Source organism: Macadamia integrifolia, chromosome 10, assembly GCF_013358625.1.
Source record: "Macadamia integrifolia cultivar HAES 741 chromosome 10, SCU_Mint_v3, whole genome shotgun sequence".
Taxonomy (NCBI): Eukaryota; Viridiplantae; Streptophyta; class Magnoliopsida; order Proteales; family Proteaceae; genus Macadamia; species Macadamia integrifolia.
In genome coordinates, this window is record NC_056566.1 from 24,653,525 (window position 1) to 24,669,537 (window position 16,013).

Genomic DNA, 16,013 nt, shown 5'->3' on the forward strand with positions numbered 1-16,013 from the left:
ACACAATTCTCCAGATGAGTTTGAGAATACCCACAGAATTCATGTCTTTGATTCGCCTAAGGCCCAGGCCTCCTTCAGATTTAGGAAGGCAAACACGTTTCCAACTAATGGGATGAAGGAATTTTGTAGTGTCTGAGCCTTTCCAGAGAAAGGAGCAAATGAGAGCTTCAATTGCTTTGATAGTGGAGGAGGGAAGGACAAAGATTCCAGATCAATAAAGAAACATTGATTGGAGGACTGATCTAGCAAGCTCGAGCCTTCGAGCATAGGATAAGAGTTTACTCTTCCACAGCTAAAGTCTCTTCCGAATGAGGTCTAGGATTGGGGTGCAGTGGTGGCCAGAGAGCCTAGCAGGGATGAGCAGGAGACTAAGATACTTGACTGGAAGAGAGCCAAGGGCAAAACCAGTGATATCGAGAAGGCGGTTGGTGGAAGCTTCCTCAATCCTAGAGGTGAAGATGCGGGATGTCACGAGGTTGATCTGGAGACCCGAGAGATGCTCAAAGAGACGGAGAGAGGACATAATGAAAGAGATGGAGGAGTGATCTGCTTTGGACAAAATCATCAAGTCATCGTCAAATGCAAGGTGAGTGAGGGAGAGGGCCTTACACCTGGGGATGGGAGAGATGAGGTGGAGATTAGTAGAGGATTGGATTGATCAGGATAAGATCTCAAGACCAAGGGAGAAGAGAAAAGGGGAGAGGGGGCATCCTTGGCGAATACCAAGTTACCAACAGAAGATTTGAAGTATCCCGCAGGACTGCCATTGACCAGAACGGAGAAGCTCAGGGAAGAGATGCAGGCAACGATCTAGCGGACAAAGTTTGGGGGGAAGGACATTTGGAGGAGCACCTTAGAGATGAAATCCCATCGGATAGAGTCAAAAGCCTTATGAAGATCAATCTTGAGGAGGGCCGCCAATCCATGAGATTTCCTCTCAAATCCACGGACTATATTATTGCAAAGAATGATATTGTCCGCAATACTCCTCCCAGATATGAAGGTAGATTGGTTCAGACTCACCAATGAGTCAATTACCACTTGAATGCGGTTTGCTAAGATTTTGGCAATGAATTTGTCGATCACATTACAAAGGGAGATGGGTCTGAATTCCTGCATGGAGGAGGCACCTTCGGATTTGGGAATGAGGCAAAGGAAGGTGTGGTTTACTCCATTAATCTGGCTGGGATTGAAGAAAAAGCTTTTGATGGCTCTGATAAGATCAAGCTTGATAATATCCCAGCAAGAGGTGAAAAATCCCATATTAAACCCATCAGGGCTAGGAGCTTTGTTTGTTTTATGGGAAAGAACTGCAGCAGAGATCTCCTCATCAGAGGGGATAGCTTGAAGAGATGGGAGGAGATGATCGGGACAAATTTGTTGATCAGTAAGGGAGGGAGAGGGGGGGATCAGTGACTTGAGTGGGATTGAAGAGATCAGAGAAGGAGGAGGCCTCATTTTTAATGTCCGAGGGATGGTGGAGGGGAGAGCCATTCAAATTAATAAAACTCTTACTAGCCTAAAATAACTAATAATAGGACTCTTAGGTAAGATAAGATAACATTCTAGATTTGGACTCTAGACATAGGCCCACAAAAAAAAATAATAATAATTCTGGTGCACCCTTAAGACCTCCTATTGGGCTTCATAATCCAGCCCATTACAATGATAAAACCAAAAAATAAGAAGCCTAAGGTCCATAGAACCTAATCAAAGAGAAATGCAAATCTAATCCCACATTGAAAAGAGACTTGCAACCTAGGATCTCTAAAACATAGAAAATAAGCAACTCATGCAGGTATTTTGTAAATAGAAATAGAAAGATCAGTTTGACCTGATTTTCTGGTCAAACATAAGCCTCGGTTAAAGAGCTACCTGCGAAAGGGCTTGGGAATCTGAGATCTGGACACAGGTGCGCAGGGTATTCCTAGTGAAATTAGGAAAACAGGCAGGTTGTGTAGAACTGAGATTTCGACAGTAAGATTCAGAGTTGCAAACCAGAATTTAAGAGAGATTAATTCCAGGAACTACAATCTGAAATTTGAGATGAAACTATGCAGAATTGAGAGAGTTATGGAACTAGAAAGCAAGATGAAAATAAGTAGAAAAACATGGGTGCTGCGGATTAGTAAGTGAAGAATCTGACCTGAAAATTGAACTAGAAGATAGAAGACATAAGGTCAAACAGGAATCCAACTGTGGCTCCCTTGGAATCCACCAAGTATTATTGCAAATTCTCACAGCAAAGTTTACCAGAAAATTGAGACTTCAATTCATCAAATCATTGGTTATGACCATGGGCCTGTATATGTATTTGTAGACTTGATTCTGGATAGAATCAGAACTGAACTGCAGTGACTAATACCTTGTCCTAAACAGACACTGAAAACAAAATCAAACTTAGCTAAACAGACCTATCACCAGCTAGAAGGTGTCCTACTCCAACTAAAGCAGAGAGCAACCCAGTGCACGAGGCTCTCGCTGCTGCAGGGTCTGGGAGGGGCAAATGTACGCAGCCTTACCCCCTGGCTTTGCAGGAGAGGTTGTTTCCAAGTTTTGAACCTGTGACCAACATATTGTAATAGTGCAACTTAACCGTTATGCCACAGGCTCGCCCACTATCCTATTCCAACTAGGACTCGATGAATAAACACCAAACTGCGAAAGTACAAATATAATTCCAATATTTTCAAGGACATCAACTAATAATCAAAGCAATTCCTAAACTAACCCATGACCAGACTGACTCCTATACTCCATAGGAAAGCCCATACGCAGTTGGCCAGAATAATTTCCCCTTTTCTTCTTTGTAACTGCATTGAAGAGTTTTCACACCAACTTCACAGTATCACATTTGGTAACAAAACTGGATTTGGTTTGGTAATAGAAATTTAAACAATCATAAATTTTCTTACCTCTAACTCAGCCTCTGCTAGAGCAGTGCGTGATGACGGACTCCAATGGACTGGCTTACGACCTCTATAAATATATCCTTGGATAGCCATTTGACCGAACACTTCAATCTAGCAGTACAAAATATGCAAGAGTAAGTATGTTTTTAGTAACCCCACTGGTGAAACAGATAGCCATACGCATCCTTTAATATAATGCAATTGGAGTTTCTGCAGCCATCTAAGTTTTCTTGTCCAGGTGTGGCATGAAAAACCACAGTATGAAAAGAGTAGTCTCAAAAGTTGATATGATCATTAGATGCATTGAAACAAATAGCACCAATACTCACATAAAACAATCTTCAACGTCATTTGAACCACTGAATTCAAGCATCCAAAACATAGTTGTCAAAGCATCGCCTAGGCAACAACTAGGCAGCCTAGTTGGAGTCTGGGTAACTGTCGTCTTATTTTACTAGCCCCTTACTACAAGGTGCAGCACTTAATTATATCATATGTCATTTACCTAAGATATTCTATACAAAAAAGCAGATACCCTCTATTTGAATCCAATAAAAATAGTTAAAAAAAAAATTCAAATTCTAGAAGGATAAAAAGTTAACCAGCAGTCCAAAAATAAAAATTTAATTTTTGGTTGTATGGGCGATTTTCAACTTTTAAATGCTAGGATTTTCTCAATTCTGAAAATTTCATAAATCTTATCATAGTAAAACATTGTTAAAAGCAAAACGTCCGATAAATAATCTTTTGTTATGATATCCATAAAATTATTTCATTTAGGAGATTTTAACAGCATTCGCGCACTTTAAAATAAGTTTGACTGGAACATAACTTTGTCATTAAAACTCTTACTTAAGTAATCTCAAACTTGTTGGAAAGCTGGTCTTGTGCTCTAAATAATACAAAATGTTTCATATAAAAATAAAATCATTTGACCAATCAAAATTATTATAGAACAAGAACATTTAGAACATTTCTCTAAATGCTGACTTTTGATGACTTAACATTACTTAATGTTGATTTCTGATGAATTGATATGGTTTCATGTTGATTTTTCATGATATAAGGTATATATAGCATACTCAATAATGTTAGAAATGAGGGAAAATAAAAAATAACAATTGATCGCCTTAGGTGCCTTGTTCGACTTAAGGCAGGCAACTTGTCAGCTAAGTGCTTAGACAGCCCTCCAGCACCTTGGTTTGCCTTGGGGTTGTGACAACTATGATCCAAAATAGTAAAAGAAGAAACAAGTTGTCAAACCCACCTGAGCAGCTTCATATTCTGGATTAAGAGTTAAATAAGGATTATTCCAGTCACCCCAAATCCCAAAGCGCTGCAAGAATTCAAAGAACAAAAACTTAGCATTCAACCTTCCCCTCAATAAATGAAGACATTTATTGTAGTGAAGACATTTATTGTAGCAGAATAATTGTATCATTCAGCTTTATTTTAATAAAAATTAGAATAAAAAGTAAAATCTAAAACTAGATAAAAATTAGAATCACCTTGAATGATTTCATCTGAGCTTTAACAGTGTCTTTGGCAAATTTGGCAGCCTTCGCTCTCAACTTCAATGGTGTGAGCTCCCTTCGAGCATCTTGATCCATTGACTGTAGAACTGAAATTCAACAGTCACTAAATTACCAATGTGGAGAATGTAAAGATTTAAAGAAATAGTTTTGTGCAAATATTATAGTCTCTCCTCATTCCAGTTCTGGTCAAAATGTTTTCGATATTATTCTTTCAGGCCCTCCTGGCCTCCAAATTGTAACTTCCTTAGTTGAACGTGAAAATTTGCACGATTAGATTCGGTAGGTAGTTTCAGGACAAACTTTTGATTAACAAGAACAGTACAGTAACCAAAATTTAAATGCAGACAGATACCTATAATAACCCAATTCATGCAAACTGATGATATAAGAAAAAGCAAGGATGAAATGGCCAGCCAAAACACCATAACATAAGCCGAGAAAGAAAGAGAGCAGAATTATTTTGGCAAAACAAAAATGATAAAACAGCTGAAAAGGACCAACCACTGACTAAGTTTAGAGGCTTGATGTAAGCTGATTTTAAGATCCAACCTGTTTGGGTAGTGGGCCAATGAAAACAATCCCTACCTTATGAAATAAAGGGTAGGTTTGTTAAGTCAGCATGCACATTGAAGAATCACAAGGACAGTCAGTAGTCAAGAAAATAGTTTGAAATCCTGGTCGAAAACACTGAGATTTTGCGAAATATTTCAGTTTCGACAAAGGTTGAAACAAACTGGGTGCGACTCGGTAGGAATACAAAGTGTTGACCGAAATTTGCGCATTTTGGCCAATATTCAGCTTTGACTCTATTTCGGTACAAAACAGTTCATAAAAAAGCACTGTTTCAACCAAAACTTTGAACCTTTCGTGAGTTTCCAGTGGTTTCTCCCGTTAGAAGAGAAAACTCCAAAAAAAAAAAAAAAAAAAACAGATTTGCTATTTTTGGGCAAAGCTGGCTCGATGGGCTTGAAGGCTGGGTTGGCCGGCCCTACGAGGCTTTAAGTAAGCTGTTGCTGGCTGTCTCTTCTTCCTACAAATGTACCATTGTTTGAATTCTGAACCTTTGATCTACATCAATAGTAGTAGGACTCATTCAGAAAACCACTATTCTATTGTCAGAATCCCATCAGATTCAGCAGGTCAGTTCTGCCATCGACTGTAATTTTAGCTTATTTCTGATTTTTTTTCACACAAGCGACATTTCCCTATCCTGGTTCTGTTTACTATGTCCGCGATCCTTTCTGGTTGAAGACTAGATCACATTACCCTTGGGTCTACCGGTCCACAAAATTCAGACCCATCCAAGCTGCCACATGGCAGATATTGCGTGCAGACTACGTAAGGATCATGAGGACTATAAAGCATTGTGGTGAAAAATTGACACGGAATATTGAACAAATTAATACTCTAATTTAGCAACTTATATTTTCAATCGATATTACGAAATTGATTATGCCATCATATGATGATGAATGTTGACAATCCCATATCCCACCATTTTACAAGAACCGGACAAGGTTATTAAGAAAGGGACAAAATTAGCAGAACATCTACTCTTATACTTAAAAACATACCACAGATGTTCATGTATTAGTTGGCAATTTCTATCTAGCAGGTCTTTTATAATATTTGGTGTTAAAAAGTAATTAGCATCATGACAAGTGAGATATGAATATAAATCTTGACAAGCTAGAAAGTAACATATGATGTAGAAAGAGATGCCAGCACTAACAAGACCAGCAAACCAAGCAATACTTGCCTTTCAACTCAATTGGAAGGCCATGGCAATCCCATCCAGGCACATAATGGACCTTATAATTTTGAAGAAGCTGCAAATATTCAAAAAAATAAAATTATGAATGAGGACAGCATGAAAAGATTGTGCTAAGAAAAATGTGATCACAAAAAAAATATAAGTATATAAATAAAAATTTTCCACATCGATCATGTTAAATAAATTAATCAATAGATATGCATATTGTTAGAGGCCCAAGCTAGCTTCCTCATATGCCTTATCTGCATCTTTCTTCTTCAAATCAGCCTTCCTCTTCAAGCACTCTCTTCAGATGGCCTTCCTTCTAGCAATAGAACAAGAGATCTGTCTTTGCCCCTTTTGATTTCGATCAACTCTTCCCAGATCCCTTCTGATTTGATCTCCCTCTTTCCTGCTCCTTGTCACCTCCGAAAAGACATTCTCCTCAAGATTTCATACTGCTATCCTTTTTTCGTGTATCATTAGACATGAGGGCAGCAGCAACTTCATCCGTCTCAAAGGTCTCCTTCCCGTACAAGAGAGTCCTTATCATATGATCATACGATTATGGGAGCGACGACAGCAACAGGAACGCTTTGTCTTCATCCTCGATCTTAACCTCCAAGTTTGCAAGTTTACTTACGATCTGATTGAATGTGTTAAGATGTTGCAATAGATTCGTACCTTCCTCCATCAGTAGAGAATACAATTGCTTCTTTCACGAACAGCTTGTTCGTTAAAGACTTCGACATGTAGATGCTTTCAAGTTTTGCCCATAACTACGGTGCAGATTCGATACCCACAAAATATTGTAGGTCATCATCAGAAAGATTCAATCGGATAGTGTTTACCACCTTTTCCTCCATCTCTTCCCAATCTTCATCAATAATTTTTGCAAGTTTCTTCGACTTCCCCAACAACGTTTTCCCATTAAACCAGGTTTACAAGGTTCGGCAAGATTGCCTACGTCCTCGGTGAGATGAGATTCTGCTTCACTATTAATGGAGAATAGGGTTACAACGCTCATCCTCACACCTCTCAGTATTGCTTGCTTTACAGAGAAAGAAAACCTCGCTACAAATATATAGCGAAAAACCCTAATACTGGAAAGTATAAAACTACCCTCAAATAAAAAATTCGAGCGGGGGTTGCGCCCCCTTACACCCCCACTATGCAGGGGGCCTCCTGCCCCTTGCAAACCCCAAGGTCCGCTTACCGGCAAGCGGGACCACCATTCTATTCTGTCGAGGCTCCTACACCAATACTCTCAGGATTAAATTGCGACGGAATACAAGACATCGTACACCAACAGTAAGGAGAAGAAGGATAAATATTGCCTGTCTTCAAGAGACTAGATATAAGGGTAAAAGCTAAGGTGTTGGACGACTTCAAACTTTGATATATGGGATATCAAAGTAATAGAAGTGGAGTGGGCATAGTAATAGACAAAGATCCAAAGAATGAAGTAATGGATGTTAAAAGATTTGGAGAAAGGATCATCTCCATAAAGCTTGTGTTGCAGAAAGAGGATATCAATATGATTAGCTCTTATGCACCCCAAATAGGATTGGATGAAAGTAAGTTACAAGTTTAGGAACACATGGATGGATTAATGCAAGGTATTGGTCAAGGTGAAAAGATTAATATAATAGGTGACCTAAACGGACATGTTAGGAGAGATCATAAAGGCTATGAAGGTGTACATGGAGGCTACTAAATTGGGGAGAGGAATGAAGAGGGGATCTCAGTTTTAGACTTTGTGGTAGCATATGATTTATCCATTATGAACATTTTTTTAAGAGAGAAGCATTTAGTAACCTACAAAAGCAGGTAACATACCAACCAAATAGATTTCTTCCTATTTAGAAAGTCCGACAATTTGTTGGCTAAAGACTGTAAGGTTATACCTGGGGAGAACCTAACCAACTCAATATAGACCGGTAGTCCTGGATATATGCCTCCATATGCATAAACATAAGATAAGGGAGCCTATTTGCCCTAAAATAAGCTGGTGGAAATTAAAAGGAGATTCCCTTGATTCATATACAAATAAAGTGGTCAAACAAGGAAAGTGGGACTTTGAGGGAAACACTAATTCGATATGCAACGAAATGATAGTCTGTATTAAGAAGGTTGCTAAAAAAGTTCTAGGGGAATCGAAGGGTAATCGTCAAGCCCCTAGGGAAACTTGGTGGTGGGATGATAAGCTTCAGGCAGCCATCGAGAGTAAGAAGCTAGTTTTAAAAAATGGGAAGGACTGAAGTAAAAAGAGGTATAATGTTGTCAGCAACAAAGCTAAGAAGATTGTGGGGAAAGTAAGGGAGAAGAAATATGAAAACCTTTATAATAATCTAAACACAAAGGGAAGGGAAAAACTATCTACAAGATAGCTAAAATGAGAGAAAGGAAGAGTAGAGATTTCAACCATGTTAGATGTATTAAAAGTGATGATAGTAGAGTACTAATAAGGGATGAGGATATCAAGAGAGATGGAAGTCTACTCGAGTAACATGGCCCCAAAAAGTTGCATTGCTCATCTTGACACCACATAGTATAGTTATAAATACAAAATTACGATGTCTGCATTAAAAGCCATAAGAAAGATGAAAGTAGGCTAGGCCCAAACAAGGTCCCGATCGAAGGGAAGAAAAACTTAGGATTTTGTGGCGTATCATGGCTAACCAAGTTGTTTAACAAGATTATAACCACAAAGAAAACGCCAGATGAATGTAAGAGAAGCATTGTGTTCCCAATTTTGAAAAATAAAGGAGATATTAAGAGCTGCAATAACTATAGAGGCATTAAACTAACAAGTCAAACAATGAAGTTGTGGGAGAAAGTTATTGAAACCCACCTGTGGAAGTAAACCACTATTATGGAGAAGCAATTTGGTGCATGCCGGAAAGATCCAGGATGGAGGCTACTTTCTTACTAAGAAGGAAAAAAGGATCTCCATATGGTTTTTATTGACCTAGAGAGTTAATATGGTACAACCTAAAGAGAAGGGTGTCATGTGAATATGTGGACATAACTAAAGATATGCATGATGATGTGGTGACTAGAATAAAATTTGTGGGGGGAGGGTAGTGAATTCTCAATTATAGTTGGGTTACATCAAGGATCAGCCTTAAGTCCTTATTTTTTTGAGCTTATCATGGACAATTTAACCAGAGGCATACAAGATGAGGTTACTGACGCGGAACCGAATTCCAATGATCGAAATCGGATCACTTAGGGCCCTCAAGAATGACTAAGAAGCTCAATGTAATGGTTGAGGGGTATTCTTGTAATTTCAGAAACAATTTTAAGAGCTTAAAAGAGAGGAAAATAAATAATGGGACAAATCTGGAATTATTAAAGTAAAGGGGAAGTAATAGAATATAACTTTATGAAACAAGGGCTTACTTGTAATAACAGCAAGGGGTTTGTTTGCAAATAAGAAAATATTGCTTCTTCAACCTTAGGTCCCGATATAACACAATGGCTAGCAGAGACCGAAACTGGTTTCGGTTGGAAGAAGTTCTTCAATAGGTATCGGATGGACCTAAAGCTTTAAGTGTATGATCGCAACTCCAGGTTCTACTGATTCCAGCCAATAAGCAGTCGATTGTGCAGTCCAGAAGTTGAGAATGAAACTCTGAACCTATTCTGGGTGATACTGTTGCAACCAGGATGATTTGTAGAGTAGAAGCTCACTGCAGGGAAGGAGTTTGGAGGAGAAACTCAAGGGCTTGAGTCGCCTATGGAAGGGCTTCCTTCGCTCAAAAGCTTAACCCAAACAGATCAAAGGTGAGGGAGATTGATCCTCTTGTTTGGGACTGCAACTACCGCCAGAAACAGGGCAGCAGCTAGGTGTAACAAACAGAAATAAATACAAGGAAGAAGATGGAGTTGTAGAGGAAAGGGAAGGGAATAGCAGATAAGAGAATTTCAGAGAGGGAGAACAAGAGATTCGCAGCTCATGGCAGCCATGGTTCACCCCAAAAACAGTCATTCAATTTCATTCAATTCTAAAACTGAGTTCTTCTCCATTACAGGGCTATTTAAAGAAAAAAATAATGACATAATTTTGGAAGCTAATTAAAAATGGAAACTAAACCTAATTAGCAACTAAAATAAAAATCAAATCTAAATAAAAGACTGTTAATCTAATCTCTAACCAATAAAGGAAGTAATAAAAATCAAGTCAAAAGATAGCAACTTATTCCATCGTCAAGCTGCATCAATTACTTGTTGTATGTTTTTCGCTAACGATATTGTTTTGGTGGTTGAAACAAAAGCAGAGATTAACATCAATGTGGAGTTATGGAGATTAACCTTGGAATCAAAAAGTCTTAAGATAAGTAAATCTAAGACGGAATATATGGTGTGCAACTTTAGTAACACTAGGATGGTTAATGAGATGGTGAATATTGATGAGGGGGAGATTCATAAAAGTGATAATTTAGATATTTGGGCTCAATCATAAATAAAGAGGGTAATATAGAAGATGTTGCCAAGAGGATTAAAATTGGATCATGTGCGTCCGAAGTGTTGTGCGATTGGCTAATTCTTTTAAATCTTAAAAGGAAGTTTTATAAGACCATCATACAACCGGCTATAATGTACAATGCGGAATGTTGAGCATCTAAGAAGCATCGTATAGATTAACTAAGTGTGGCGGATTTGAGGATGTTGAGATGGACGTGTGGCAAATCTAGGAAGCACAAAACAAAGAACGACCATATTAGAGCTGGATATACATGATAAGCTACGAGAGAGTCGTTTGAGGTGGCATGGCCATGTCAAATGGAGGCCTCTAGATGCTCCGGTACAGAATAATTTGATTCAGATTATAGGAACCAAAAGAACTAGGGGCAAGCAAGTGGTGAGGAAGGACATGCTTAGCTTAGGCCTCGTATCTTGTATGACCTTGAATAGAGCTAACTGGGGAGGAAGGATCCATGTGGCCGAACCCATTTAGTTGCGTAAAGTCTATGTTGTTGTTATTGTTTGCTCTGAATAGGGAAGAAGGAACTATAGAAATATATCTCTGCCAATGGGGGTATACATACAAATTGAGCCTAGTTGGATTATGATGAAGGCTATCTAGTAGGTGTTTTTGGCAGACGTGTTACCAATCAATGTGGGTAATACATACATACTGAGCCTCGATGGATTAAGTTGAAGGTTTCTTGGTAGGTGTCTTTGAAGTTTGAAGAAATCCGATTTTTCGTTTCCAACCTTGGTAGGTGCAGTCGTGAGAATAGCCAGATATGCTACATCATAAGTATTGCCTAGATCCCATTGGGGTTAAGCGGACTAGATGTGCAGTTCTAGGATTCTTGCCTTTTGGGTTGATTTCTATCAGCTCATATCATCATCCCACATTACTATACCTTTCTAATATTTTATCATGTTATAAAAGTGCATCATGGTAATACTGTTTGAAGATCTTTTATATGGTTGGCCCTATTTGCTCACGACATAACCTACATTGTTTATGATATTTCTGGATGCATATTGGATGGCACCATGGCAGCTTTTAGCATTTTATTGTTCTTTTTTCTTTTGGAGGGCAAGGATCCTTTTAGCCAACCCCATTTAGTTGGGATAGGATAGGTAGGGAGTAGTTGACAATTAGTTGCTATGTAAGGGTATTCAAGAATGTTGAGGAATTGACGATAACTATCCAGCTAAGAAAACTTAATCAACACATTTCAGAAAAAATGTCAGTACAAATTATAGAAGGATCAAGGTTAAAGAAGTAAATATAATGTGGGTAAGACTTTTGAAGTTAAAGAGAGACCAAATTGAACTAGAACTCTAGAAGCTGGATTTTAGTTGTCAAGGAAAACTGAACCCAGCATAGGGTGATGTCACAGGAGGTTATCTGATAGAACTAGCCAAAGGTAGGAGGCGAAGTCATTTTAGGAATATTCTTTAAGCACTTTATTTGGTTAGAAATTTGTGGTGTTGGGTCATTGCAACACCAATTTTTTAGTAGTGGATCTCCTAGTCTATACCAAGGGGGGCAATTTCGCCTCTGCCAAAACCATAATGTTTCAGCAAAAGGGGCAAGTCAGACCGCAATTTGGGCCATTTCAGCAACTTCAGTGAGTGCTATTTAAGCATGAATACATATTTTAAATCATTATATTAAAAATAAAAGCGGTGGTTTGGCTTTGGACCCTATGTTTCTAGTGTATAGCATAGCCTACTACATCCTTTCCCTTGTATAATCTATTCTACACATAATTTGGGCCTAGAAAATACATCATTCAATCAAAACAATTGAAATATGCATTAGAATGAAGAGACATAAAATTAGCAAGCATTCCACAATTATCAGAAAGTGAAACCATATAAATTATAATTGTACATAAATCCACAATCCATTGTCAAAAGTGTCATCAAAGACACTTGATAGAGTACAAATTGCCAACTATTTGACATTCAATATTACAAGTTTACAACCCTAGGATAATTCAACACCACATACTATTCCAGGGAACGTCAAAATCACTAGTAGATCAATGCTTGGACTCTGACATACGACGGCCATGTCATCGTCTACCTGAATAATCTCTTGAAGTCCACCACAACAGCCCTATAGATGGAAAGCATCAACATAAGCAAGGTAAGCTAAGCTAGAATATAGATAACCAAACTGTGAAAGTGCATATGTGGACCCACTGTAGCTGTTTAGTGGAGCGGGTATATATGTTTACGGGATCAACTATGAGAAAAGGCTCACCACAAAAGATGGCTTTGTGACATCCTCAGATCAAGGGAGGGAATGAAGAGCTATCACTATACTGGCTGTGACAATAACAGAATCTGAATCAGTACCTAGACATAAGAAAGAAGAGAGAGGCTGAGGATAAAATACAAGAGAACACAGCAGCCCACAGTTTTAGTGAGCAGATACTCAAACCGTGGGGTGGGGGATATATTTATATTAGTTATAAAGGAAAATTACAAGATTGGGTCCACAACTAGGACCGACACTCGAGTGAAGAACGAAATAACAAAATACAAACTAAGACATTACATGAATGCCCAAAATACCCTTAAGGAACCAACACACACTTAAACCCATAAATCAAAACTATATATATATATATATATATATCTTAACACTCCCCCTTAAGCTGGAGCATAAATATCACCAATGCCCAACTTGAAACACCATTGGAGAAATACACTTCAAAATAAGGCTTTGGTAAACAACTCTCCAAGTTGATTACTCAAGCTGACAAATGTAGATGCTGCATTTTAACACCATGGGGGGACCCTTCTGTTGATGATGATCAAGACCCAGCTGACTCCCGTGGCGATCGTGTGGGAAAAATGGCCATTTTACACCTAGCCTAATTTTGATATCCAAACCTTCCCAAATAGAGCCGAGACTCCTAGGATAGCCTTGGGTGGCCAAAAGTGCCTAAATGCCTAGGCGACGCCTTCACAACTATGCATGCAATTAGAAACCATAGGATTACAATGATTGCATTCCAGAATGTACAATAGCACGAACAGGTGACAAGATGTAATAAAGACAATCAAGATGTTCATGTCATGTAAAAGGGAGACGGTGACTGCCTCAATGACTTACAAGACACTATAGGAAGTCTCTAAAAGACATCAGCAAAGCACAAAGGCATGTAACAGATAGTCAGAAAAGACATAAGTACATCATTAAAGAAGACGAGGCCCAAAATAGAGATGAAAAGCAGAACAGGATATTCTCTACACAACCCAAGTATTAGTGAGAAAGCTTTATTTGACACATAAGTGTCTACACGCATGTAGATTTATTCATTAATGTATACATGTATGTACATATGTATGCACGACTGCATGTACATACACATTCATACAGGCATTACCTTTTATGCATATATGTACACAAGTATGTATATATGTATTTCTATACCTAAAATGCATGTGGCAGTAGAGGCTACTGGAACCAATACTCATTACTGCATAAGCTATACGTTGTGAACACTATAAAAATAAAAATTTTAAATGTGAAGTAAGAAACAACAAGACCTTGTACCGATTGATCATATCTTTCAGAATCTTATTTAAAGCATGGCCGATATGTAGATTTCCATTCGCATATGGTGGACCATCATGAAGGATGAAGCTTCCCTGCCAAAGTAATTCAAGACATAAGTTAAATTCATGCAAAATTACAAAAGGAACAAGAGATAAGCTACGAACCCACCCCATTATTCCTATCGACAACTCTTTCGAAGACCTGATTATCATCCCATAGCTTCTGAATTTGTGGCTCCCTAACAACAGCATTTGCCCTTAGATCAAATTTTGTCTTGGGCAGATCAACGGTGTCCTTATACTTTCCATTTGCTTGCTTTGTACCTGAAGCAGATGAAACACACTAACCAATCATAGAAGAAACTTCTTGTTTCTTGAAAGCAGATTATGAATGTCTCTTAGGAAGAATATTCACCCAATACAAACATATGAAGAAAATTTTATGGAATGATGCTATGCAAACTGGGAAAATGTACAAAATTATACCTTCTGATGACTTCCTTGCTGCAGTGACAAGTCCACATGATTTTCTTTTTGAAATGGTAGCACAATCTTCACCCGAAAAAGTAGAACAATCCATGGCATTCAAGATAGGGAAGACGTTACTCAAAGATCTCCTTCTACAACAAAATAAGCTAACAGCTGTCCTTTTTCCACCACCTATATTAGTTCTCTGTGACAAAATCTGGTCATAAAGGACATTCCATCAGTTTCTCCTTACAGGATGCTACTTTATTATTGAAAGAGAAGAACCCCCCCCCTTTTGATGAATAAAGAGAATAACCAATTCATGATTTAAAATCCCAAGGCATTGGACACCTAAACATGTGTAAAAACCAATCAATTTTTCCCCTGTCACTCAAAATAAGTATGGCCTGCCTATCACATATAGCGTACAGCCGGAAAGGTATGCATTTTCAGGTATCAGAGTTCATCACCTACACACATGACTTTCCTATGCCTATAGATTTAGATATTACTCCCGATTAGAGACAATGAGGAGAAAGTCAGTATACATGGCTAACATTGAACAAATCCTATGAAATCTTCTGGTTTTTTATTACAGCTTTTTTTTTTGTCTTGTTCCATGATAGAGTTTATGTGTATGCACCAAAGATTTTATGTTTAGAGGGATAGGGGAGAGGAAGGGTTCGGTAAACTATAACTACACCTATGCCATGGACTAGGGGATCTGGACACATCTTTAATACATTTGGGCTACCAAACTAACCTAAGATTTGTTCATCATCAATCATAGATAGAATACGAATCCTACGAATGTAATGGATGAACTCACGTTGCAACCACTCATTAACAGCTGACAGCCAAATCTCCCATCTCCATGTATCATTTGACAGCTCATATTCCTTATCAAAGATTAACATGTGGTTCTGAAGATTATCCATACGCCTTTGGAAGTATTTTAAAGCCATTTGACGAACAATCACTCTGTTCAAAATGTTGGTATATACATTTTAAAAAAGTGATGAGGACTGCCAAATAACAAATAAAAATCCAGAGGCTTGGGTCTTATGAATTAATTGAAGCATATAGAACAGTTCACGATCTCGTAATGTAAGCAGTGAGAGAAGCATGAGAGGGTACCCTGTACGAAGAGGTTCGCATCGCCATTTTTGCTTCTATTTTGGGAGCAGATACGTCAAGTTTGCTGCAAAAAAAAAAAGGTGATTAGGCGCATTACAGCTATTTATTGCTAAGTTGCTTCATTGAAATGTGCATTGAGAGTGGAGACCATTGTTTCATTTTTTTTTT

At 38.2% G+C, this 16,013-nt stretch overlaps 1 protein-coding gene across 1 annotated transcript in view; it reads right to left on the reverse strand.

Annotated features, from left to right (window-relative positions):
• LOC122092313 (isoleucine--tRNA ligase, chloroplastic/mitochondrial) overlaps positions 1–16,013 on the reverse strand; it is a 48,397-nt gene that overhangs the window by 29,654 nt on the left and 2,730 nt on the right. The window contains exons 3-10 of the mRNA XM_042662634.1: positions 15,846–15,909; positions 14,727–14,925; positions 14,410–14,564; positions 14,232–14,333; positions 6,207–6,276; positions 4,421–4,533; positions 4,180–4,248; positions 2,916–3,023 (exon numbers count right to left, since the gene is read on the reverse strand). Coding sequence (XP_042518568.1) covers positions 2,916–3,023; positions 4,180–4,248; positions 4,421–4,533; positions 6,207–6,276; positions 14,232–14,333; positions 14,410–14,564; positions 14,727–14,925; positions 15,846–15,909 — 880 coding nt within the window. The remainder of the gene's footprint in view (positions 1–2,915; positions 3,024–4,179; positions 4,249–4,420; positions 4,534–6,206; positions 6,277–14,231; positions 14,334–14,409; positions 14,565–14,726; positions 14,926–15,845; positions 15,910–16,013) is intronic.